Source organism: Oncorhynchus gorbuscha, linkage group LG06 (assembly GCF_021184085.1).
Source record: "Oncorhynchus gorbuscha isolate QuinsamMale2020 ecotype Even-year linkage group LG06, OgorEven_v1.0, whole genome shotgun sequence".
Classification (NCBI taxonomy): Eukaryota; Metazoa; Chordata; class Actinopteri; order Salmoniformes; family Salmonidae; genus Oncorhynchus; species Oncorhynchus gorbuscha.
This window is the reverse complement of record NC_060178.1, coordinates 86,806,217-86,833,484: the sequence shown is the minus strand read 5'-3', so window position 1 is coordinate 86,833,484 and position 27,268 is coordinate 86,806,217. Positions and strand designations below refer to the sequence as shown.

The 27,268-nt window shown below is 42.5% G+C and overlaps 1 protein-coding gene across 2 annotated transcripts in view; it reads right to left on the bottom strand.

Moving 5' to 3' along the window:
* Window positions 1-4,955: 4,955 nt before the first annotated feature.
* LOC124038478 (dual specificity mitogen-activated protein kinase kinase 6-like) overlaps window positions 4,956-27,268 on the bottom strand; it is a 56,684-nt gene continuing 34,371 nt past the window's right edge. For both annotated transcript variants that reach the window (XM_046354408.1, XM_046354409.1), the window contains exons 2-12: window positions 24,326-24,389; window positions 17,652-17,700; window positions 16,116-16,229; window positions 15,738-15,857; window positions 13,910-14,026; window positions 12,655-12,706; window positions 11,641-11,768; window positions 10,656-10,733; window positions 7,824-7,963; window positions 6,430-6,475; window positions 4,956-6,116 (exon numbers count right to left, since the gene is read on the bottom strand). In XM_046354408.1, coding sequence (XP_046210364.1) covers window positions 6,039-6,116; window positions 6,430-6,475; window positions 7,824-7,963; window positions 10,656-10,733; window positions 11,641-11,768; window positions 12,655-12,706; window positions 13,910-14,026; window positions 15,738-15,857; window positions 16,116-16,229; window positions 17,652-17,700; window positions 24,326-24,389 — 986 coding nt within the window. In that variant the 3' untranslated portion in view covers window positions 4,956-6,038. The remainder of the gene's footprint in view (window positions 6,117-6,429; window positions 6,476-7,823; window positions 7,964-10,655; window positions 10,734-11,640; window positions 11,769-12,654; window positions 12,707-13,909; window positions 14,027-15,737; window positions 15,858-16,115; window positions 16,230-17,651; window positions 17,701-24,325; window positions 24,390-27,268) is intronic.

Sequence of the window (27,268 nt, the reverse complement as noted above, 5' to 3'; positions counted from 1 at the left end):
GTACCGGCCCCACGCATCAGGCCTCCAGTGCGCCTCCCAAGTCCAATACATCTTGTGCCTGCTCCTCACGCTCGCCCTGAGGTGCGTGTCACTAGCCCGGTACCACCAGTGCCGCCCCCAAGCACCAGGCTTCCTGCGAAGATCCTCAGTCCAGAGCTTCTGGTGACGGTTCCCTGGTTCCCCTCCTGAGAGGTTCCACGGTCCGGAAACCTCCTGAGACGGTCCACGGTCCGGAACTTCAAAGTCCATGGCTGGATGAGCGGGTACTTCGTCCCGCACCAGAGCCAACACTAGACACTCCCCCTAACCCTCACTTTTTGTTTCAGGTTTTGCGGTCGGAGTCCGCACCTTTGGGGGGGGATTTGTTTTTTTTTGTTCTAGTTTATATTTTCTATGTGGGGTTCTAGGTTTGATTTTCCATGCTGATGATTTGTATGTTGTCTCTAATTGGGGATAATACTTAAGTAGCATTTTTTCCACCTGTGGGTTATGGGATATTGTTTATGTTTAGTTGCCTGTTCGCACTGCATTGTCATCATGGTTCGTTTATACTTTATTTTGTTTTGTACTCGAAGTACTTTGCGCCTTGATCCGACCATCATTATTACAAACAACGTGACAGCTCGAGAGTAATGAAGACGAGAAAGGAGATGGAAACATACAGTAGTGAGATATTATGCAGCTAAAGCAATGTATCAGCCTATTTATTAAGAAAAGGCCACTCAAAATCAAATTCACTATAATTGTAGGCTAAATGTTAGCCGCCCTTGCACAATCAATCAGTCCAATGAACCAGTTTTTTTCTCACGGACTTGGTTTCATATATAGGCCTATGCGTGTGCATAAGCTCCAATAATAGGGGTGTTTTGAATTAATCATCACCTTAGAAAGCGTTCTCCATTTCGTTGTGTTAGGTTTTGAAACAACATCCACAACGACCATGTTTTCCACTCAGTTTCAACCTGTTGTTGAACTTCTTTCTTCAAATTGATCAATCACAGTGAGGTGAGTTTTAAAAGCATGAAACTATTTTGATGTGTTTGATCTACCTACATGTACATAATTACATCAATTACCTCGACACCGGTGCCCCCGCACATTGACACATTGACCCTCTACCAGTTCCCCCTGTATATAGTGTTACGGATACAGTTATCCTGTGTGTGTGTGTATCCTGTGTGTGTTTCTTTTCTCTCCTTCTCCCCTCACAGGTGAAAACCATCACTCCCTAATCAGTCAACAATCAATCATCAATCAGAAGACACACCTCCTCCTATTTCCTGACCTATCACAGTTCCTTCCCCATGGTTTAAAAACCCCATCATTTGTTTGTTCTAGCTCTGCTCAGCTCAATCTCTCTGTCAATCTCTCTGTCAATCTCTCTGTCAATCTCTCTGTCAATCTCTCTGTCAATCTCTCTGTCAATCTCTCTGTCAATCTCTCTGTCAATCTCTCTGTCAATCTCTCTGTCAATCTCTCTGTCAATCCCATGTCTGTAGGTCTCTGTGTTTCACTCTCGCTTTGTGTCTTAACGTCTCTTTTGTTTAAGCACCTCATAGCACTTTGTCATCACCTGTGAGTATTGTTTTTGTTTATGGTGTTTGTGTTTGATTGCTGGTGGGAAAAGGGGGAAACCAAGACAAGTCGCCCATGGGCATACACTACCCGTAGGTGAACTTTGTTAAATACACTAGGTAGAACTGGGCGGACCACCCACTGTATTTTTGGTTAGTTCGCTGTTAAAGTAGGCTAGTCTAGCTTAGGGGTGTGTTTTTGTGTATTTATTGTTTCTTTCCTTGGGTCCAGCTCAGCCCCTTTTCCTGCTCCCCCCATTACCGTGTGTTTTATAAATAAACCTAGAGTTTGACGGTAGATTTCTGTTGTCGTGGTTATTTCGTGCACACTTTTACTTTGTCACAATAATAATTTGCATGAGTTATGTTACGGGTCTCATTACCATCCCCCCTAGACTGTCGGGCCAAAAGGGATTCGTAACATAAGCCTCACTATTGTTATTTACTGCTGCTCTATAATTATGTTATTCTTCTCTCATACTTTAAAAAAAATGAATAATTATTTTCTTAACTGCATTGTTGGTTAAAAGGGTTTGTATGTAAGCATTTCACTGTTGTATTCGGCACATGACAAATAAGATGATTAGAACATTTGATTTGATGTGATTTGATTGCATTTGCATTGATGTCAGTGGTTAGAGCACGTGTCAAACTCATTCCATGGAGGCCCAAGTGACTGTCGGTTTTCACTCCTCCCTTGTACTTGATTGTTGAATTAAGGTCACTAATTAGTAAGGAATTCCCCTCACGTGGTTGTCTAGGTCTTAATTGAAAGGCCAAAAACCAGCAGATACTAGGCCCTCCATGGAAAGAGTTTGACACCACTGGGTTAGAGGGACAACAGAGTGCTGAGTACCAGGCCATTAGCGTGGTTAGCGGATTGTGTACTACCAACGCATGTCCAGAGATTACTGTGGCTCAATGGTGACATGGAATTTCACTGCGGTCATGACTCATGACTGCCAGTGTGGCAGTAATACGGTTACCACAACAACCATAGTAAGATCCTGCCAGATCATAACAATTCAAGTTTTCATATTGATGACATGAGTACTTGCGTAATGGCAGAGACTCAAAAGCATCATCCATCCTGTCAGTCACTCTACGAAAGAAGCACAATAGTAATTGACAATGACCTACTATACAATATCAGCCACCACAATAAACAAAATGCAACAACCAAGGATTCCATCAAACTAGTCTAGAGTTTCAGAAATGCTGTTTTTGAAAACTCACGTAAATTAGTTGTATGGTTTTTGCCACAGCATCAAGCCACTAGTGAACGCCAGACTTAAAAATCTGTTCTGAGCAAGGCAGTTAACCCACTGTCCCCTGGGTGCTGTGGATGTTGATTATGGCAGACACATTTCAGTTGCATGCATTCAATTGACTAGGTATCCCTCTTTCCCAATCTAGTAGAGGGTAAGTGCATTAACAGCTACATTTGCAATGTATGCAAGCAAGTGGCGAGTTAATGACACTGCAGCCCAAGTATTCATACCCCTTGACTTATTCCACAGTTTGTTGGAACTTCTTTCTTCAAACTGATCAATCACAGTGAGGCCAGTTTTACTTCTTGATGTGATTTTCGATTGCATTTGCATTGATGTAGGCTATTGATGTTACAGCCTGAATTCAAAATGGATTATTGCATTTTGTTCACATATACACAGTACCCCAAACTGACAAAGTGAAAACGTATGTATACATTATAGCAAATGTTTTGAAAATAAAAAAATATCTCATTTATATAAGTATTCACACCCCTGAGTCAATACATGTTAGCTGGAAGCCTTTCTGGGTATGTCTAAGAGTTTAACACCTGGATTATGCAACATTTGCCCATTATTCTATTTAAAATGTTCTGTCAAATTGGTTGTTGATCATTGCTAAACAACCATTTTCAAGTCTTGCCGTAAAATGTTGAAGTAGATTTCAGTCAACTGTAACTCAGCCACTTAGAGGAACATTCACTGTCTTCTTAGTAAGCAACTCCAGTGTAGATTTGACTTTGTGTTTTAGGTCATTGTCGTGCTGAAAGCAGTGGAGGCTGCTGACTGACCTTACAGATAATTGTATGCGTGGGGTACAGAGATGAGTCATTAAAAAAATTTAAAAGCTACTATTGCACACAGAATGAGAAACTAAATTAAGCACATTTTTACTCCTGAACTTATGCAGGCTTGCCATAACAAAGGTGTTGAATACTTGACTCAAGACATTTTAATTTTTAATTTGTATTAATTTGTACAAATTTGGGAAAACACAATTCCACTTTGACATTACGGGGTATTGTGTGTAGACCAGTTACAAAAAAAATCTTAATTCAATCCAATTTAAACTCAAGCTGTAACACGTCAAAATGCGGAAAAATTCAAGGGGTGTGAATGAATACATTCTGAAGGTAATGTAAATTTGATGATATATAAAAATGTGGAGGGGCTGACCCTATTGGTTAATAAGTAGCCTGGGTTACTATAAAGTATTCTGGGTTTTGGTAAGTGTGGGGGAAAGGTTAAGCGCAGAAAACTAATTATGTAACCTATGCACGCTAATGTTGAATTTATATAATCCTACAGTGTTTAAGCCGATATAGTAAACTTGATAATGTAGAGAAATGTGGAGGGGCTGACACTGCACAAAAGAGACTATACATTGTTTGCTTCTTGTGGTGCGCTTGAGCCAAAAGGTGTCCCCTAAATATTGTTCAGAAATGACCCAATTGGACAAAGGGACACATGCTGAGTAAATAAAGATGAGACCACCAATAGAGTTTTTGTTTGACTTTTTAGAGCAGCACATACACCGTGTATACTAAACATTAGGAACATTTTCCTAATATTGAGTTGCACCCCCACTCCCGTTTACCCTCAGAACTGCCTCAATTCGTCGGGTCATGGACCGTACAAGGTGTCAAAAGCGTTCCACAGGGATGCTGTGGCGATGTTGACTCCAATGCCTCTCACAGTGGTGTCAAGTTGGCTGGAAAGCCTTTTGTGTGTGTGTGTGTGTGTGTGTGTGGGGGGGGGGGAAACACACGGGAAACTGCTGCACTTGATAAACCCAGCATCATTGTAGTTCTTGACACAAACCGGTGCGCCCCCGGGCACCTACTACCATAACCCGTTCAAAGGCACTTAACTTTTGTCTTGCCCATTCACCCTCTGACAATCCATGTCTCAATTGTCTCATCTACACTGATTGAAGTGGATTTAACAAGTGGCATCAATAAGGGATCATAGCTTTCACCTGGTCAGTCTATGTCATGGAAAGAGCAGGTGTCCTTAATGTATAGTCAGCGTATAAGGCTTGTGTTATGAGTAACTGTTTCAGTACAGCATTACCTGTCAAGTGCGACACACAATAAATACACACAAACAGTAAAATAAGAAAGTTCTCTATTGTTAATGTAAAGTCTTCAAAGGGAAAAAAACAGCAGTTAATAAATAAGCACAATGGAATATACTGTATCTCATCAGTATAAATAAAAGCTATATATCTTTAAAATAATAACTGTATAACTTATCTCCAGTTCTATTCGAGTTGAACAGAAGAATATTCAGGAAGTGACTAGGAAGGATTAGATGCACCCCTCCCACAACAATGACATCGCCCACATATATCTCACAACACATGCATGGAAGGCTTCCACCCACCCACCCACCCACCCAAACACACAGCCCACAACATTAGAGAGCAGTTGAGAGCAAACTGCAGTAACATACTTTGAAGAACCCATTGCAGTTCTGACTGAGGCCTCCAGCCTGTCTAGCGGTCTACAGCTCAACCATTGGACAGTCATAGAATTTGAATCTCTCTGTTTATCTAAGGGGACTGAAACCCACTCATTATATAGTAGATATGTTCTGTACATGTGCAGTCTATTAGTAAACCAATGCAACTTTCTTTGAGTATAATACAAACATTTAGATTATATATATGTATATTTATCACTTTCAGTTGTTTTTAAAACTCTGTTTTATGTTTTCACACCAAGTTTAAAAATATATTAGAGATTGACCGATAGCACAGGGCATAATCCACACGTTCCTAAATTCACTAACATCCAAATCACTGTTTGAGCAGTGGGTCTAGTACAGTAACATGGGTGGGACAAAAATTAGAATCGGCGAGAGTCGAATTTCATACAGTTAAATTAATCCAGATTACATATGGCCCGGCCCTCCAATCCTCAAAACAACAGTAAATTACACGTTGCCCCACTGCCTATATCTTATATGTGAGGGCCTTGAGGCCTTAAGGCTAAGTCCTCATTCCTCCAACATGGTTGGGCATCATTCATCTCCTCGGAGTTCCTCTACTGTCCATTTGTATCTGTGCCAGAGGGAGGGGTCGGGAACTGGGGAGGCGTTGTGGAGTCCCGCAGGTAACAGGGTTTGCGATTGGTGCTTTTTTTTTAAAGGCCCGCCTCCCCCTGTGGCAATTGGTCAGAGCGTTCTTAGATCAGTCCCCGAGGATGACCTTGACAAAGCAAGCCACGTCAGTCTCTTTGGATTCGTGGGAGATGAAAAAAGGATGTTGCTGGGATGAAGAGAAGAAAAGATAAGAAAATAAATGAGACAGTTTAAGTGATTCATGTAAAATCAAATAAAGTATAAAAAGAATATACTCAACAAAAGTTAGATATATAATCAATAGCATTGATTGGATCTAAATTAAGTGGGAAGATTATTACAAAACAAATTATTAGTGGATTAAGTCTGCCATCTAGTGGTCAACTGTTAGTAATGGAAGAGGACATGCTCACATTCACTTTGTATTGAACATTTCTTAGAGTTGAAATAAAGTGTGTAACTAAATAATAAGACATCTCCAAAGTTCAAAACACACTCACCATGAGTTCTGGGTAGTTTGGCCGCTCTTTGGAATTTTTCTTTAAGCTGCGAATGAAAAGGGCAATGAGAGAAAGGATTACAACTGCAATCTCTATGATTCATATAGAGATACTTTTAGATGACTCATATCTGGTAATGTGTCTCCCACTACACTCTACTCCAGATTGAATCAGCTGCAAGCGGACATGGACCTGTCAACGGAGTAAAAACCCAAAGATTGGTAAATTCATCTAGCCAGCGAACTAAACTTCTCGTAATCATGGTCAAATTACTGATCGGGGGGGGGGCATTTATTTTGTTAATCATTCTCACACAGATTTCATATTCAAAAAAACATTTATAGCAGTATGGCAAAATGAGTAGAATAGCAGGAAATTAGCTGTAAAACTGAAACAAATTATCATGGCACGATGAGTAGAAACATATGAAATTAGTTATAAAAATCCCAAATCTTCTCTGCCCCATGGCAAAAAGTGTAGAATTGCAGCAAACTTGCTTTAAAATGGCAACATTTTCTCTACGCCCCATGTTTAAATGCAGGAACTTAACTTTAAATCTTAATTTTTTTTCTCTCCGCTGTCAAGAGGGAGGCTGCTAAAATCTTTTGCTCGCAAGGTGGGGGCTCCCAAAGGGCTAGTGCCGGCCCCTCATGATTAGTTCAGATTGTGTGGCCCCCACCCAGATCAAAGTTGCTCATCCCTGCTGCAGGTAATACGTTCCCATTTCGGACAGCCATAAAACTGAAAAACTAGGGCCTACATTGTACAACACAACAGACCAAGATGACCATTAGTAAGGTTTTATGGTGGGAAAAATGTAATGTATCTTCTGTACTGTAGGCCTACATGTAAAACAAATGTAAAACCTTTTAGGGTTGTGTGAAGGGAAAAATGGCATGAGTAGATATGAAATAATTGGTGTGGAGGCCTAACAGTGAGCGGTAGACATAACAGGCCGGTGAGAATGTACATTTAGACACATTCCACAGAGGGTAGCCTAGTCTCTGGAACCCAGGCACATGCATCACATTCTGTCCTGGTCATAAAGTACTTGTGGCTATTACAACAACAACTGGAAAAATTGTCAAGAGAAATTCACTTGTGAGTCTCAATCCAGCAAGCGCTCAAGTAGGACTCATACAATAGCCAAAGACCTTGAGTGGAATTAGACGAGGCAAAGTACAGAAAGAAAATACTGACATAACTGACACTGACAACACTTTTGTAGGGCCTAAATTATGTACAGGTAAGCCTGGTCCCAGATCTGCTTCTGATGTCTTGCCAAATCTAATTGTTGCTATCATGACAAACATAACAACGACCATACATAGACTTGGAAAGACAGCCCAAACAGATCTGGGACCAGGCTAGCTTTACAGGAGAGGAGAACGTACCACAGGGAGGTGAAGTCAACAAACTCAGGGGAGAACTGGTCAGCAGGAAGCTGGGGGGATGGTTCCTCCACCACCTGCTTCAGCTGCTGGAAAGGGGTGCCCCACGAGTCATAGGGAAAACGCAAGATGGCCAGCTCAATCTGAAGAGGGGGGCACAGGATATGACAGGGAATGAGATGACAGGGCACAGTTATATCACAGGGCACTGCTAGAGGGCAGGCTATTCATGGGTTGCATGTTTCGTCACAATATTATTTTGAACGTTTGTTTTCTACTGATGAGCAACTGAGCATTCTACTCAATGCATCGTCAATGAGCGCTGATGAGCATTTCATCAAAAGTGCATTACAGTGGCTTGGAAATACAATGCCATTCAAAGAGAGGCAAATAATTTGTGGTAAAACCTTTTGCCATCATTTTGATGTCGCCAGATTGACTTTCGATGCAGTATAACGGTAGCCAGTTAGAATAAGATCGAGAGGTCACCTGATTTAAGATAGCTAACGTTAGCATTGCTAGCTATTTTTGAGGAATTTTGCTGGCTAATGACAATATTGCCGTATGTCGAAAGTAAATTTGACAACATGATAATGCTGGCAAAGTTGTTTCCTACTAAACATTTGACTACTTTCGCAATATAATCGTATTTCCAGGCACTGTAGTGTAATTTACACTAAACAGTTGTTAGCCTCCGCCCAGAATGACTGGGATTATCACGACTTTAGGGCACCAGTATTGCGTCACCGGTAGAGGGTGGCTTTAGAACATTCAAAACAATGGCATGACGCGACCTAGTAATGGAGGTGCAATGCAGGAATGCAGCATTGTATTGTTGTACATAAAATGTAGCATTGTATTGTTGTACATAAAATGTAGCATTGTATTGTTGTACATAAAATGCAGCATTGTATTGTTGTACATAAAATGCAGCATTGTATTGTTGTACATAAAATGCAGCATTGTATTGTTGTACATAAAATGCAGCATTGTATTGTTGTACATAAAATGTAGCTTTGTTGTACATAAAATGTAGCATTGTATTGTTGTACATAAAATGTAGCTTTGTTGTACATAAAATGTAGCAATGTATTGTTGTACATAAAATGTAGCTTTGTTGTACAAATGATCTCGCCATCACGGTTGACAACTCCATTGTGTCCTCCTCCCAGAGCGCTAAGAACCTTGGTGTGATCCTGGACAACACCCTGTCGTTCTCAACCAACATCAAGGCGGTGGCCCGTTCCTGTAGGTTCATGCTCTACAACATCCGCAGAGTACGACCCTGCCTCACACAGGAAGCGGCGCAGGTCCTAATCCAGGCACTTGTCATCTCCCGTCTGGACTACTGCAACTCGCTGTTGGCTGGGCTCCCTGCCTGTGCCATTAAACCCCTTCAACTCATCCAGAACGCCGCAGCCCGTCTGGTGTTCAACCTTCCCAAGTTCTCTCACGTCACCCCGCTCCTCCGTTCTCTCCACTGGCTTCCAGTTGAAGCTCGCATCCGCTACAAGACCATGGTGCTTGCCTACGGAGCTGTGAGGGGAACGGCACCTCAGTACCTCCAGGCTCTGATCAGGCCCTACACCCAAACAAGGGCACTGCGTTCATCCACCTCTGGCCTGCTCGCCTCCCTACCACTGAGGAAGTACAGCTCCCGCTCAGCCCAGTCAAAACTGTTCGCTGCTCTGGCCCCCCAATGGTGGAACAAACTCCCTCACGACGCCAGGACAGCGGAGTCAATCACCACCTTCCGGAGACACCTGAAACCCCACCTCTTTAAGGAATACCTAGGATAGGATAAGTATTCCCTCTCACCCCCCTTTAAGATTTAGATGCACTATTGTAAAGTGACTGTTCCACTGGATGTCATAAGGTGAATGCACCAATTTGTAAGTCGCTCTGGATAAGAGCGTCTGCTAAATGACTTAAATGTGACTTAAATGTAAATGTACATAAAATGTAGCATTGTATTGTTATACATAAAATGTAGCTTTGTTGTACATAAAATGTAGCATTGTATTGTTGTACATAAAATGTAGCTTTGTTGTACATAAAATGTAGCATTGTATTGTTGTTCATAAAATATAGCTTTGTTGTACATAAAATGCAGCATTGTATTGTTGTACATAAAATGCAGCATTGTATTGTTGTACATAAAATGCACTAAGCTAAAGATTCTGTCGTTAGACGCCAGAAATGGGGTGATTTGTGACATTAGACCCCTCAATTCAACTCTGGACCTTGAATACAGTTCCACTGTGTTTTTTCATTGTTCTCCTCTAATCGGCACCGGTTTAGACCTTGGACCGGTTTAGACCTTGGACACCAGGCGGGTGCAATGAATTATCAGGTAGAATAGAAAACCAGCAGTCTCCGGAGTTTAGGAGTTTAATATCCCTGCCCTAGACAGTTACATTTCTGAAAACTACCATTGGCAGCTGGAGGATCATCACATTCTTTTGTCACCAAACTGTTATTGGGTGTGATAGAATTTAGGATGTGCAAATGAGAGAGAGGAATATGTAACAGCTCTCCTGGAGCAGAGCAGTAGAGGGTCATCATGTCTCACTGAAAGACAAAGCTTTTCTTGAACATGAAAAACATGTTCTATTAGCACAATAATTATTTTAAATTCAATATAACTTTTTTTTCTCCACTTATGACTATTACTAGCAATGTACAAAATGTCACCCAGGAAAACTAAAATAAAACATTTAATCTGTGGTTACTGTAGCATTAATAAATATAATATAGGCCTACTAGTGTAATAATCACTTTTTTATAATTATAAATGAATAATCTGCATAAGTAAACATTTGAATAGAGACTCACCATAGTGATTCCTAAACTCCAAATGTCAGACTTGACGTTGTATCCTTTCTGATTAATCTCTGGGTTGATCCTCTCTGGCTGGGGGACAGAACAGAACCACACACACACGCACACACACACACACACACACACACGAGACCCGGATAATATCACTTTAGTATTGCAAATTAACATTAGTTGTCCTAGACGACCCAAACTCCCCCCCATCATCTGTACCTCAAACACACACAACCCATTCTGTTCTCGGAGTGCTACCAGGCCTTAAATTGCTCAGCCAATCAAAGGCTCTGTGGACACACAGCAGTTAAAAGCTAACCGTGGTTATTAAAGGGCATGGCTAATGACATAACATAGAGACCTGTAGCACTTAAACATACAGGCAGCAAGCAGTCAGCTCAGTCAAACTTGTACAATAATTCATTAACATCATGTATCATATCTCTGTTCTGTAAACAGTTATTCACTGAGCCAGCATTTGGGCTCCCGAGTGACACAGTCGTCTAAGGCACTGCATCTCAGTGCTTGAGGCATCCCTAAACACCCTGGATCGATTCCAGGCTGTATCACAACCGGCCGTGATTGGGAGGCCCATAGGGTGGTGCACAATTGGCCCAGCGTTGTCCGGGTTTGACCGGTGTAGGCCGTCATTGTAAATAATAATTTGTTCTTAACTGACTTGCCTAGTTAAATAAAGGTTAAATGTATAAAAAAATATATTTTTTACAAGTAACATATTGTATGAATTGGAATTCGTAATAGGTCATGTGAATTGAAGGAAATGTATTTATTTTCATACTATTTTTGCAGGACATAACATATCATAGGAATTGGATGACATTCACAGCTGTCCAACAGTTTTGGGAACCTGCTTTGGCTCATGAGCATCTTTAAGCCTAAATCCTTAATAGTTTGATTTTACTGAGTAGACATCTATTTTGTATATATTTTAAAACCCCTATACCTCTCCTACCACACACCCACTTACCGCCATGTAGGGCTTGCAGCCGGCGTCTATGGTCTTGGCCACGGAGTCAACCAGGTAACCACTGATCCCAAAGTCACACATCTTCACCTGGCCCTGTGTGTTGATCAATACATTTGATGGCTTCACATCTGAGGGAGAGAGGGGAGAAAAAGAGGAGATGGAAGTTTATAGAGAGAGAGAGAGAGAGAGAGAGAGAGAGAGAGAGAGAGAGAGAGAGAGAGAGATATGGAAGAGAGAGGAGTGTGACGGAAGTGAAAGAGAAACAGGGTCATCACTGATTTAATCTGCCTAGTCAGTTAGCCACAGTGACAGAACTGGGAAGCAGATAACAGTCTCAAACACACAGCCCTCAAAACACATTTGCAGCAGGACTGTGGTTGCTGGCTAGGCACAGTTTTCACTTTATTTTAGTAACCTGCAATCATCTTAAATTACTACATGCAATGTTAATACAGAAACAGACGCATGGAACACTGAGGTTTTAGACACAAGAAATAGAGTCTTTGACCTTTGGTGAGACATGGTTTTAATGGATGGACACTAGTCCAACTGTTTTAAGGTGTACCCCATAGATATGCATAATACAGGTAACTGCCAAAATAAAGGAAACACCAACATCGTGTCTTATTAGGGCATTGGGTCACCACAAGCCGCCAGAACAGCTTCAATGCACCGTGGCATAGATTCTGCAAGTGTCTGAAACTCTATTGGAGGGATGCGACACCATTTTTCCATGAGAGGTTCCATCATTTAGTGTTTTGATGATGGTGGAAAACATTCAAGCGCTGCTCCAGAATCTCCCTATGTGTTCAATTGGGTTGAGATCTGGGGACTGAGACACATATACACATACCCTTTAAACGTGACCCTAAGCATGATGGGATGTTAATTGCTTAATTAACTCAGGAACCACAACATACTTTGTATCCATCATTTACTCAAGTGTTTCCTTTATTTCTGGCAGTAACATATACATATTTGAATATAAAACGTTTTATTTAACTCTGATGTTACCTCGGTGGATCACTGACAGGTTACTGTGCAGATGTTCCAGAGCCTTCACTACCTGTAACCAGGGAGATTAGAACATAAGAACAGAACACCAGCAGAAAGAGGAGATAGGGGAATCCATATGGTTGCATCTATTATTTATTCATTCTTATTATATTAAGCATCTAGCATGAATGAACACATTTAGTCCACTACATGTATACCCACGTACAGTAATAGGCTATTCCTCTTTGTCTAGAGACGGACTGATCTGACAACAATACGTTCATAATATACTGTATATTCCTACACATAACCAACTCATGTATTATTCATCTTGGTCTCTAGGCTGACTGATAACTTTAGTCCTACTCATATGAATTAACCTCTACGGGACTGGTGTCCCTAAACCGGGACAGTTGTTGCTCAATATGCAATAATGTGACATTGTAAAAAAACTGCCAACTTTCAGGGACATAGACATGTCTTATATGGGCAGAAAGCTTAAATTCTCGTTAATCAAACTGCAGTATCCAATTTACAGTAGCTATTACAGCAAAAACATTATTGTTTGAGGATAGAACAACAAAACACTTCTCACGGAAAATGGTTTGATACATTCAACTCTGAAGGTAAATAATGTACTTAAATTCAGTAATCTTGCTCTGATTTGTCATCCTGAGGCCCCCAAGATAAAATGTAGCATAGTTTTGTATATTCAAATGTAGGAACTGGGTTCTACAGTTTGACCCCACTGTTGTCTCTGGCTCCACACCCACCACGAGCAACCATCTAGATGTGTGAAGGTTATTGTGTATTCTGTAGGGATACTAATGATCCATCATGTATGACATTCCTGGGAGTGTGTAATCTTCAATTGTTTATTACCATAGCATTTTTGTATGTTCTCTATAGTTATGTACTTGAACATTCATAAATTCACCGAATTTATATTGATACAAAATATTGTGTAGTGATGTAATTCTTCACTGGATCAGTCGGAAACTTTGCACACACTGCTGCCATCTTGTGGACAATATCTAAATTACACCTATAATCCTCTCTCAATGTATGGCCTCTCTTGCATTTCAAATATGGAACATAAAGAAAACGCATGCTTTTACCAAATAATCCCAAATAATCACCTACACTCTATGCCCTATGCATTTGTGGAGATCTGAGAGGATTTGATTGGTATAAGCAATATGGTGAAACTTCTACCAGTATGATTGTACATGGGCCCAATCCAAATCGTCCCCTGCGCCCTAGTCCTACTCACCGAGACAGCCATCTTTCCCAGTATGTCCTCGGGGATGGTCATGCCTTTATCTATCACCTGCTTGTAGAATTTATCCAGAGAAGTGTCCATCAGCTCCATACAGATCCACACATCACCCTGATTACATAACAAGGGGCAATCTTTCATATAGTGGAGGATACAGTATGATGTACAGATGGAGAGATGGAGGGAGTCGAAAGGGGGAGATGGATAGAGGGGTACAGAGATTGGCGATAGAGAGAAAAATAAATGGAAAGAGGGGAAGACAGAAAGATGGAGAAAGCGGTTGAGGGAGGGATTGGAAAAACACAACAGATTCGGACCAGATTCCTGACACACGGTTCGACTAACAGGAAAGAGCTTTTTCCAATGTGCTCTGCTGTGGAGGGATATCCTGTGGAACGCTCTTCTCTTCAGGAGGAAGACAACTACATCCAGAAAAATCTGGAATTCTTATTTGTTTATGTTGACTACAACATAAAAAGCTATGCCCTCCCACATCTCTATGGTACCGGTCTGAATGGCAGCACATCATGGTACTCTGTCATTGTATAAATCAAGGCTGTAATGGCAGTGTAGGAAGCCTTATGTTCCATATAGTTAGGAAGAGGACTAAGATAGTAACTCGGTACCTGCCTCTATGCACATACAGATGGGGCCAAATATATTGGCACCGATGCACAATTCACCCTTTCTCCTAAAATAAGTTTAAATTTTAAAAAAATCATTTTTTGTTTACACTTGTATTTGTTTAATGAACAACTGGCCACAAAGTCAAAAATGTTCTGGCCGAATTTTTTAAAAACATTCTAATTTGGTTGGAGACAAGTGATTCTTGGCAAGTGTAATTTATCCTACTTGTGCTAAGTTGCAGGTGTGCCTACACACTAACAAAACATGGTTCTATATAGTGACAAAACCATAGCAGATCCCTTTTTGGTGCTATATACTGTGCCTTCAGAAAGCATTTACATGCCTTTACTTTTTCTATATTTTTCTGTGTTACAGCCTGAATTTAAAGTGTATTAAATTGAGTTTGTCACTGATACACACACAACATAACAATGTGAACTGGAATTGTGTTTGTAGAAAATGTTAGAAATTAAAAATGAAAAGCTGAAATGTCTTGAGTCAATAAGTATGCAACCCCTTTATTATGGCAAGCCTAACTAAATTCAGGAGTAAAAATGTGCTTAACAAATCGCATAATAAGTTGCATGGACTCAATCCGTGTTCAATAATAGTGGTTAACATGATTTTTGAATTATTATGACACTATTATGACACTCACTCATGGTTGCTCAAAAAGAACTGTGAGCAAAGCAAGCCTCAAAATACTCTCAATGAGCCACATTTGAATTATAACTCAAAGATGAAACAACACTTTTCCTGAATTGCAAAGAACCATTAAAGAGTTCAAAGGGTTATTTTAGTCATTATTGCACCACATAGAACAATCCCCCTTACCATAGAACCCTTGAGGAATCCTCATTTTATTTGTTGACAGGGTAAAAATAGCCTGTTTTAAAAAGAGAAAAACAGAACATTCTGATTGATTGCACTCCGTTTGAAATTGCAAGGGTGCCAATATACTTAACAGCATATCTGCAAGGCTCTGTCCTCTGATATCTTTGTAATGACATTGTAGGAAGCGTATGTTCCTTATAGGAATAAACTAGGTCAGTAGGAGAACCCCATAGAGTAACTTTTGCAATTGTAAAAACGTATGGCGACAAAAGAAACAAATATGTTTATTGTAAAGCGTATCTGGGTTTAAGAAAAACACCCTATAATGTCTAAGTATTATTGTTATAAAGTAGCTAGTTACCTCTCTGAAGAGTGCGCCGTAGAAGGTGACTGTGTAGAAGCAGTCTACTGTCCTCATTGAGATGTCCAGGTCCATCAGCAGTCTCTTCTGTTCCTGGGTGTTCACTGTGGCACGGATCCTCTAGGGCGGGAGCGAAAGGTCATCAAAAATCAATCAAGTCCATCCATCCCACAAACGTATTACATCAACAGCTGTCACTATGGTTGTGTTAACAAAGGCAGCCCAATTCTGATCTTTTGCCCAATTATTGGCAAAATAACTGACCTGATAGGTCAAAATACCAGAATTAGGCTGCCTGTATAAGTGCTTTTGCTATATAGTAACCTGATCTAGATCGCCTGAAAGTGAACATCAATTACATCATCAAATCTCACATACCTTCACTGCCATGATCAAGCCACTGGGCATGTGCCTCATCTTGTCCACCACACCATACGCCCCTCTTCCCAGCTCGTCGATCTGCTCCAGGTCATCGGCCTTCACCACAAAGTTCTGCACAGACAGACAGGGGAGAGTGCCATGTCAGGCTGGATTAAAACACGGTGATGTAATGAGAGAGAGCAAGACTGGGTAAAAATCTCCCTTCCTTCCCTTACTTCTCCCATACTTGAAGTATTCATTGAATTAAAAATATATATATATATATATTTCACCTTTATTTAACCAGGTAGGCAAGTTGAGAACAAGTTCTCATTTACAATTGTGACCTGGCCAAGATAAAGCAAAGCAGTTCGACAGATACAACGACACAGAGTTACACATGGAGTAAAACAAACATACAGTCAATAATACAGTATAAACAAGTCTATATACAATGTGAGCAAATGAGGTGAGGAGGGAGGTAAAGGCAAAAAAGGCCATGGTGGCAAAGTAAATACAATATAGCAAGTAAAACACTGGAATGGTAGTTTTGCAATGGAAGAATGTGCAATGTAGAAATAAAAATAATGGGGTGCAAAGGAACAAAATAAATAAATTAATTAAATACAGTTGGGAAAGAGGTAGTTGTTTGGGCTAAATTATAGGTGGGCTAAATTATAGGTATACAAAAAGAGGGATACAAATATTAAGTCACAAGAGGTCATTGGGGTTTTTGGTACCCAATCCTCATCTTGTGCAAACAAACAGAAACAGAGAGCGACAAACACGAAAAGAAACACTAAATCCTAATCTACCAACATACGGGGTCCCATTTTAAGTGGGAGTATCTCTTATTCTCTTTATTTGAGAGTGCTGCTTTGCTCTGAGCTACGTCTTTGTTTAAACATCTACTCCAACCAGTTTTTTAACATGGAAAGCCTTGAACATTGAAACACTAAATACTGTATATAGTCTCTTCTAAGGGGTTGTTGGGTTGAGTCCAAAGACACCACAAATGCCCCTTTTCATCTGAATGAAAAGTTTACGTAAATCATGGGACCATTTGTTTGCTTACACTTTATACAAGAACCAAAAAATAAATTGCTGCCCTGACTTTGACTTCAGGCTATATTGTAAGACAAAAAAACCTTGCATCTTTGCCAATGGAAAATTCCACTTATTTGATGAGTTTAAAATAAATATTTTTACTGCCCGTCAGGCAGTAAAGCACATTCCAGTCTGCCTACAATCAGAAGTGTTCAATCTGGGTCATAATGTTTGTTAGGCCGTTCTTTACGGCTCACAGACCCTTAATTGAGCCAAGCTTTCAGCTTTCTGCATCCAGACCACAGACAGAGGACCTAACTCAACCTAAAGTATACAGAGGTTTGAACAACTATACACAGATGTAAAAACATATGTTTATGTAAGTTCTTCAGTTTTATATAAAGGTTTTGTCAAAGGAACCTGTGTGGGAAAGGACAGTGGTAGACGAAAGGTAAGAATGTGAGAGACAGTAAGAGAAGCATACTGATCATTAACTAGATGAGGTACCTTCTCTCCGATGGTCACGCAAGCTTTCGAATCCAAATCTCTTGGGGGTCTGTAAGGTAGACAGTTGTTAGGATAAAAAAAAAACAGTTCATGTACATCATGTTCTGTATTCATCAGGGTTGGGGTACATTTGGAATTTCTGAATTAAATGAATATATTTATATTCATTTAATTCAGACAATGAATTGGCCACACCCCACAAGATGCAGAAAATTTGAATTGAAGTAAAATGTAAATCATTTAAACCAATTCAACTGAGAGGTGAACCATGAGTCTCATTCACTTGACAAATAGTTTATCGAAAGGATATGCCACTTAATGCAAAAAATACACATACCATTTCAAATATTAATTTGATTGTAATTCAGATGTCACTGTATTTTTCTTCTTTGTCAAGAGATATTAGATTGTTCCCTTGCATAATGCAGTGTTCGATCCAATGCATTCTAGGATTTTTCCATCTTCTGATATTTAAAAACGTTAAGGGAATTATTCATTATTATGGACAAACCGAAACATGATCCTGGAATGTTTCCAGACCTCAAATTTTAAATGGTTTAAATTGAGCTTTAAAAATGAAACGTTTCAACCTTATGCTGCATGGCATTGCTGACCATATGTCAAAATAAACATTCATTTGGTGGCGTGTAGAATAAATAAGCCATTTCTTTAAAACAAATTCCAATGATATTCTAATTCATTCATTTAATTGAAATTAGAGCAATTTGCAACTCAATTCAGAATGGACCCCAACCCTGGTATGCATTAATTCATTATGATTTACACATTTCATGTGAATAACTGCATGTAGCCTAAATGTTAATATAACTGAGCATTAGTCCAGAGTTATCTTCTCTTTGACAGTGAAAATGTGCTCCATCAACAATATTCACTGGGGCATTGCGCCAAATATAACAGTGTGAACACATGAACAAACAAATCAAATCAAATTTATTTAAAGGTCATCTCTAACTACAGAAAGCCTAAAACCCCAAACAGCAAACTATCCTCATTAGTCATGGGAGGAAACAGTCGTCAGTGACATCTTTAGGATCATTAAGTTGATTTAGCAGCATTGTATCCTGTAAATTCATGTGAAACATACTTAAATAAAAAAAATTGGTTACATTCTGCTGTTATATCATACTGTGCTATGATTGGTTAACACCAACCAGGTCGTGAGGTTATTGCAGTTCATCATGGCCGGAGACACGAACATACCAGTGTAAAGTGGTTATTTATGGTTCAACTTGCCACTTGCAAAAATGTGTATTTAATGTTTATGTATTTCACTTGGTAGGTTCAAGTCAGACTTCAATAAGGTGTAATGTCATTGGCTGCGCTTACAGATATGGGGAGATCTCCAACAAATTATTTCCAGCCCGATAATTCTGTGCAGGCAGTAGGTCATGTTCTGAAGTGTTGTGTTCTGTTTTCATATTTACGATGTTTACGAGTTCAACACATGCATAATATAGTTTGACGTCATTCCAGCCATGCATTTTGACATGATTGCTGTATGAGCGATTAGCTAGCATGCTCTGTTGATGTCATGGTGGTAGTATTTAGCTCATGATTCATACATGGTAGTTTCTTCTTGCTGCAGATCCATGCTACAGCAACCGTCTTGGTGCATGTCAGATCCATGTTACTGCAGCAATCTTGGTGCATGTCAGATCCATGTTACTGAAGCAATCTTGGTGCATGTCAGATCCATGCTACAGCAGCCATCTTGGTGCATGTCAGATGGAGTGCCAGGGTGGCCTAGTGGTTAGAGTGTTGGACTAGTAACCAGTAGGTTGCAAGTTCCAACCCCTGAGCTGGCAAGGTATAAATCTGTCGTTCTGTCTCTGAACATGCAGTTAACCCACTGTTTGTAGTTGAAAATAAGAATTTGTTCTACAGCAGCCATCTTGGTGCATGTCACATCTTATGTGCTCAATACAGTGTTTTTTTATAGTTACACTACTGGTCAAAAGTTTTAGAACACCTTTTGGTTAATATTTTACACATTGTAGAATAGTGAACACATCAAAACTATGAAATAACAAATGGAATCATGTAGTAACCAAGAACGTGTTAAATCAAAATATATTTTACATTTGAGAATCTTCAAATTGCCACCCTTTGCCTTGATGACAGATTTGCACACTCTTGGCATTCTCTCAACCAGCTTCAACTGGAATGCTTTTCCAACAGTCTTGAAGGAGTTCCCTTAAAAAAAAAAACTTTAAAAAAAAAGATAGCCCAAACCAGATGGGATGGTGTATCGCTGCAGAATGCTGTGGTAGCCATGTTGGTTAAGTGTGTCTTGAATTGTAAATAAAAATCAGTGTCACCAGCAAAGCACTTCTTTACGGTGGGAAAGACACATGCAGAGGTAATTCGTTCACAGACACGGCGGTTGGAACCAAAAATCTCCAATTTGAACTTGTCACGCCCTGGTCGAAGTATTTTGTGTTTATCTTCATGTATTGGGTCAGGCCAGGGTGTGGCATGGGGTTTTTGTATTGTGGTGTGTTTTGTCTTGGGGTTTTGGTGTTGGTATTGGGATTGTAGCTTAGTGGGGTATCTAGCAAAGTCTATGGCTGTCTGGAGTGGTTCTCAATCAGAGGCAGGTGTTTATCGTTGTCTCTGATTGGGAACCATATTTAGGCAGCCATATTCTTTGAGTTCGTTGTGGGTGATTGTCCTTAGTGTCTTTGTTCCTGTCGCTGTGTTAGTTGACAAATATAGGCTGTTTCGGTTTTCGTTACGTTTATTGTTTTGTAGTGTTTGTGTTTATTCGTGTTTACGTTGTTTATTAAACATGGATCGCAATCTACACGCTGCGTTTTGGTCCGACTCTCCTTCACCACACCTAGAAAACCATTACAGAATCACCCACCACAAATGGACCAAGCAGCGTGTCAACAGGCAGGAGCCACAGGAGAGGCAACAGAGGCAGCAGCAGCAGGAGCAGCAGCAGCTGCAGTGGGAGAGGCTGCACCACCTGGAGAAATTGACATGGGAGGACGAACTGGACAGTAAAGGACCCTGGGCTCAGCCTGTAGAATATCGCCGCCCCAAGGAAGAACTGGAGGCAGCGACAGCTGAGAGGTGCAGGTATGAGGAGGCAGCACTGCGTAGCGGATGGAAGCCCGAGAGTCAGCCCCAAAAATGTCTTGGGTGGGGGCTCACAGGGAGTAAGTCTACGCTAGGTAGGAGACCTACGCTAACTTCCTGTGGTTACCGGGGGGCTAGGGAGACCGGGCAGGCACCGTGCTATGCAGTGGTGTGCACGGCGTCCCCTGTGCGGGTGCATAGCCCGGTGCGGTATATTCCAGCTCCTGCGTATCGGCTGGGCTAGATTGAGCGTCGAGCCAAATGCCATGAAGCCGGCTCTACGCATCTGGTCCCCAGTGCGTCTCATTGGGCCGGCTTACATGGCACCAGCCTTGCGCTCGGTGTCTCCGGTTCACCTGCATAGCCCAGTGCGGGCTATTCCACCTCGCCGCACTGGCAGGGTGACCGAGAGTATTCAACCAGGTAAGGTTGGGCAGGCTCGGTGCTCAAGAGCTCCAGTGCGCCTGCACGGTCCGGTCTATCCAGTACCACCTCCACACCCCAGCCCTCCGGTAGCAGCTCCCTGCACCAGGCTTCCTGTGCGTGTCCTCGGTTCAGTACCACCAATGCCAGCACCACGCATCAGGCCTACAGTGCGCCTCGCCTCTCCTGCGCTGTCGGAGTCTCCCACCTCTCCAGCGCTCTCGTAGTCTCCCGCCTGTTCAGCGCAGCCAGAGCCTTCCTCCTCTACAGCGCTGCCAGAGCTGTCAGTCTGCATGGAGCAGACAGAGCTGTCAGTCTGCAAGGTGCTGCCAGCCTGCATGGAGCAGTCAGAGCTGTCAGTCTGCATGGAGCAGTCGGAGCTGTCAGTCTGCATGGAGCAGTCGGAGCTGTCAGTCTGCATGGAGCAGTCGGAGCTGTCAGTCTGCATGGAGCAGTCGGAGCTGTCAGTCTGCATGAAGCAGCCAGAGCTGTCAGTCTGCATGAAGCAGCCAGAGTTGTCAGTCTGCATGAAGCAGCCAGAGCTGCCAGTCTGCAAGGAGCTGCCAGTCTGCAAGGAGCTGCCAGTCTGCAAGGAGCTGCCAGTCTGCAAGGAGCTGCCTGTCTGCACGGAGCCGCCAGAGCTTCTAGTCTGTAAGAAGCCGCCAGAGCTATCAGCCTACATGGAGCCGCCAGTCAGCGTGGAGCAGTCAGAGCCGCCAGTCAGCATGGAGCAGCCAGATCTTTCAGTCTGCCAGGATCTGCCAGTCAGCCAGACTCTTCCAGATCTGCCAGTCAGCCAGACTCTTCCAGATCTGCCAGTCAGCCAGACTCTTCCAGATCTGCCAGTCAACCAGACTCTTCCAGATCTGCCAGTCAACCAGACTCTTCCAGATCTGCCAGTCAACCAGACTCTTCCGGATCTGCCAGGATCCGCCAGTCAGCCAGGATCTGCTAAGACCACCAGCCAGCCAGGATCTGGTAGATCTATCTACCTGCCTGAGCTTCCTCTCACTCCTGAGCTTCCTCTCACTCCTGAGCTTCCTCTCACTCCTGAGCTTCCTCTCACTCCTGAGCTTTCTCTCACTCCCGAGCTTCCCCTCAGTCCCGAGCTTCCCCTCAGTCCCGAGCTTCCCCTCAGTCCCGAGCTTCCCCTCAGTCCCGAGCTTCCCCTCAGTCCCGAGCTTCCCCTCAGTCCCGAGCTGTCCTTCAGTCCCGATCTGCTCCTCAGTCCAGTGGGGTTCTGGGTGAGGACTACTAGGCCATGGTCGGCGGCGAGGGTGGACTATCCAGGGACGCGAGGAGGGGACTAAGACATTGACTGAGTGGGTTCCACGTCCCTCGCCAGAGCCGCCACCATGGACAGACGCCCACCCGGACCCTCCCTATTGTTTTGAGGTGCGTTCGGGAGTCCGCACCTTAGGGGGGAGGGTTCTGTCACGCCCTGGTCGATGTATTTTGTGTTTATCTTCATGTATTGGGTCAGGCCAGGGTGTGGCATGGGGTTTTTGTATTGTGGTGTGTTTTGTCTTGGGGTTTTGGTGTTGGTATTGGGATTGTAGCTTAGTGGGGTATCTAGCAAAGTCTATGGCTGTCTGGAGTGGTTCTCAATCAGAGGCAGGTGTTTATCGTTGTCTCTGATTGGGAACCATATTTAGGCAGCCATATTCTTTGAGTTTGTTGTGGGTGATTGTCCTTAGTGTCTTTGTTCCTGTCGCTGTGTTAGTTGACAAGTATAGGCTGTTTCGGTTTTCGTTACGTTTATTGTTTTGTAGTGTTTGTGTTTATTCGTGTTTACGTTGTTTATTTGTTTATTAAACATGGATCGCAATCTACACGCTGCGTTTTGGTCCGACTCTCCTTCACCACACCTAGAAAACCGTTACAGAACTCCAGACCAAATGACAAATTTCGGTTTTCTTGGTCCAAGCAAATCTCTTCAAATCTCTGTCCTTTAGTAGTGGTTTCTTTGCAGCATTTTGACCCTGAAGGCCTGATTCACACAGTCTCCTCTGAACAGTTGATGTTGAGATGTTTTTGTTACTTGAACTCTGTGAATCGTTTATTTAGGCTGCAATTTCTGACACTGGTAACTCTTATGAACTTATCCTATGCAGCAGAGGTAACTCTGGGCTTTCTATTCCTGTGGCGGTCCTCCTGAGAGCCAGTTTCATCATAGCGCTTGGTTTTTGCGACTGAACTTGAAAAAACATTTAAAGTTCTTGAAATGTTCCGGATTAACTGACCTTCATGTCTTAAAGTAATGGACTGTTTCAGTTTGCTTATTTGAGCTGTTCTTGCCATGTATACCACCATACCTTGTCACAACACAAATGATTTGCAAGAAAATTCCATAAATTAACTTTTAAAAAGGCACACCTGTTAATTGAAATGCATTCCAGGTGACTACCTCATGAAGCTGGTTGGGAGAATGCCAAAAGTGTGCAAAGCTGTCATTAAGGCAAAGGGTGGCTATTTGAAGAATCTCAAATATAAAACATATTTACTACATGAATCCATGTGTTATGTCATAGTTTTTATGTCTTCACATTCTACAATGTAGAAAATAGTAAAAAAATAAAGAATAACCCTTCAATGAGTAGGTGTTCTAAAACTTTTGACCGGTAGAGTATATTAGTGATTTTTCCCCAGTCTGATAATTCTGTGCAGGCGATCTATGCTACAGCAGTCATCTTGGTGCATGTCACACATCTTGTGCTCATTCTATGACAGAGCAACTGGGACCAATACATGACCTTTTACGTATTACACAATGCAAAAGAAAATACAATCACATCTGTTACACAAGAGTTTAGTTAATAAAGTATAACTACGTTTTATAAAGATCCTGTCGTCCTGCATTTTATTATTTTGTACAAAGTGTGCAAAACAAGACATTCATATTATCATGTATCATAAAAAATAGGGGAACACATTATACTAATATATTAAGTTGCTCTTGTACCTTTGTACTCAAGTAACATTGTAATTACACTAGTAATGACATGGTAATACAATTTTGGTACTATTAGGCTACTTTAGTAACCACATTTTAATTGCATAGAGTTTTTTGTAATTACACAAGGGGAATAACAGTGTTGGAATACACAAAGAGTTGTCATAAAGCAGATAAAGACTGAAAGCCTTACGCGGCAGCAGCAGGAGGCTGCTCAAACACGTCCTTGGAGAGCGAGAGCACCGGCTTCCTCTTACCTGGGAGACAGAAAGGACAGCAATAAACAACTTGTAGAACAATACAATTATACACACCTGAAGACAGCAAATCACATTCAACAAAGTTAGAACAGCAGTTTGGATGACCACAATCAATTGTAAACTGGAGTTTCTAAAAATGTTCCTTTTAGTCATCTCAGATGTACCATCTTTGTGTATTTTCCCTTCCAGAGCCCAAGCCCAACACCCGACAGCCAGTCAGACACTTACGGTTGGATGCAGTGAGTGACTCCAGATCCTAATTGAACGCAACAAGCCCTGTGACAGCGAGAGGAGATATGTCTGCAGTGGTGGAGCCAGGTGGGTTAGACTGCGAGCAGTGAGAGGAGATATGTCTGCAGTGGTGGAGCCAGGTGGGTTAGACTGCGAGCAGCGAGAGGAGAGGAGATATGTCTGCAGTGGTGGAGCCAGGTGGGTTAGACTGCGAGCAGCGAGAGAAGATATGTCTGCAGTGGTGGAGCCAGGTGGGTTAGACTGCGAGCAGCGAGAGGAGATATGTCTGCAGTGGTGGAGCCATGTGGGTTAGACTGCGAGCAGCGAGAGGAGAGGAGATATGTCTGCAGTGGTGGAGCCAGGTGGGTTAGACTGCGAGCAGCGAGAGAAGATATGTCTGCAGTGGTGGAGCCAGGTGGGTTAGACTGCGAGCAGCGAGAGGAGATATGTCTGCAGTGGTGGAGCCAGGTGGGTTAGACTACGAGCAACGAGAGGAGATATGTCTGCAGTGGTGGAGCCAGGTGGGTTAGACTGCGAGCAACGAGAGGAGAGGAGAATATGTCTGCAGTGGTGGAGCCAGGTGGGTTAGACTGCGAGCAGCGAGAGGAGATATGTCTGCAGTGGTGGAGCCAGGTGGGTTAGACTGCAAGCATTCGAGAGGAGATATGTCTGCAGTGGTGGAGCCAGGTGGGTTAGACTGCGAGCAGCGAGAGGAGAGGAGATATGTCTGCAGTGGTGGAGCCAGGTGGGTTAGACTGTGAGCAGCGAGAGGAGAGGAGATATGTCTGCAGTGGTGGAGCCAGGTGGGTTAGACTGCGAGCAGCGAGAGGAGAGGAGATATGTCTGCAGTGGTGGAGCCAGGTGGGTTAGACTGCGAGCAGCGAGAGGAGAGGAGATATGTCTGCAGTGGTGGAGCCAGGTGGGTTAGACTGCGAGCAGCGAGAGGAGAGGAGATATGTCTGCAGTGGTGGAGCCAGGTGGGTTAGACTGCGAGCAGCGAGAGGAGAGGAGATATGTCTGCAGTGGTGGAGCCAGGTGGGTTAGACTGCGAGCAGCGAGAGGAGAGGAGATATGTCTGCAGTGGTGGAGCCAGGTGGGTTAGACTGCGAGCAGCGAGAGAAGAGGAGATATGTCTGCAGTGGTGGAGCCAGGTGGGTTAGACTGCGAGCAGCGAGAGGAGAGGAGATATGTCTGCAGTGGTGGAGCCAGGTGGGTTAGACTACAAGCAACGAGAGGAGATATGTCTGCAGTGGTGGAGCCAGGTGGGTTAGACTGCGAGCAACGAGAGGAGAGGAGAATATGTCTGCAGTGGTGGAGCCAGGTGGGTTAGACTGCGAGCAGCGAGAGGATATATGTCTGCAGTGGTGGAGCCAGGTGGGTTAGACTGCGAGCAGCGAGAGGAGAGGAGATATGTCTGCAGTGGTGGAGCCATCTGGAGGTACTGCACTGAGCGGGCAGAGGGTTTAAATGGCACAACGCCACAGTAACAGGGCATTACTGACACTCCTGATGGCGTGACTGGGGCATGAGTTACAGGTTGCCATCGCCGACAAAGTGTGTGTATGTGTGAGCGTGCACACGAGCATCTGGTTCACACCTCCCCTGACTGGATGAGGAAGCTAGTGCTTCCACACACAGACCTGGGTTTAACTACCATTTTAAATAATTGCATGTCATTTAGCTTGCCTGTTGCAACAGAACCAATATTAAAAGTCCCAAAATTGGAAACCCCGCCCACCTGGCAGTCCAGGCAGACTAAAGCAAACGCTGAAAATATTTGAACGATTTCAAATCATATTTACATCCAGGTCTGCTCACACAGTAGGGCTGGGCCACACATCCATGTCACACACTGTAAACAGGTGATGCCACCACCTGGCTTTGAGCACAGTGATTTGACTTGCACCAGGAGGCATAGTTTTCGAACGTGAGAACATCTAAAAGTAACTGAAGACAAGTACTTGGGAGAATCCCACAGCGGTATTTTGCATTGTCATGTAAACCCACCTGACAATGCAAAGTATGTGCTATGATGTTACAGGCTAATGCTCACTGTTAACAGTGCCTACTCAGTCAATGACTAGCATTTTTTTGGTTGAAAAAGTTTCACTCAAGTATTGTGAGGAAAACGATCATAAAATCCACGATACATCCATACTAACTGAAACCTCACAAATATAAATAAAACACCCACACACAGGGTGTCCTGGTTTGTTGAAACCACAGCCCAGGGTGTGCCACTATTATCATTGCGTTTTACTTGATAGCTACCTACACAAATAGCTAGCTAGAACAAAGTGTTAATAAGATAAATTCATTTAAAAAGATTAAAAGCAATACCAATACTCTGTGCTGTCTCTCACTGCATACCTCATGGCTTCCATTTTCCAAAGCAGCTTTGTTGCACCAAAATGTCACTTTGGATCCCTCCCACACGCATTTACACAGACAACAATAGTAGCCTAAATGAAAACCGACACTATAGTCTTCTAATAAGTCTACATTTGGACCAACAGTTTTTGTTCTATCTGCAGGTTTCAGACTGTCAAAATATTCTCTGCTCTATTCAACACCTGGCATGTGTGTTCAGTGAAACTTGGGTGGCTGAGGTCCGAACAGAGAGCCTTCCTATAACATACCCTGCC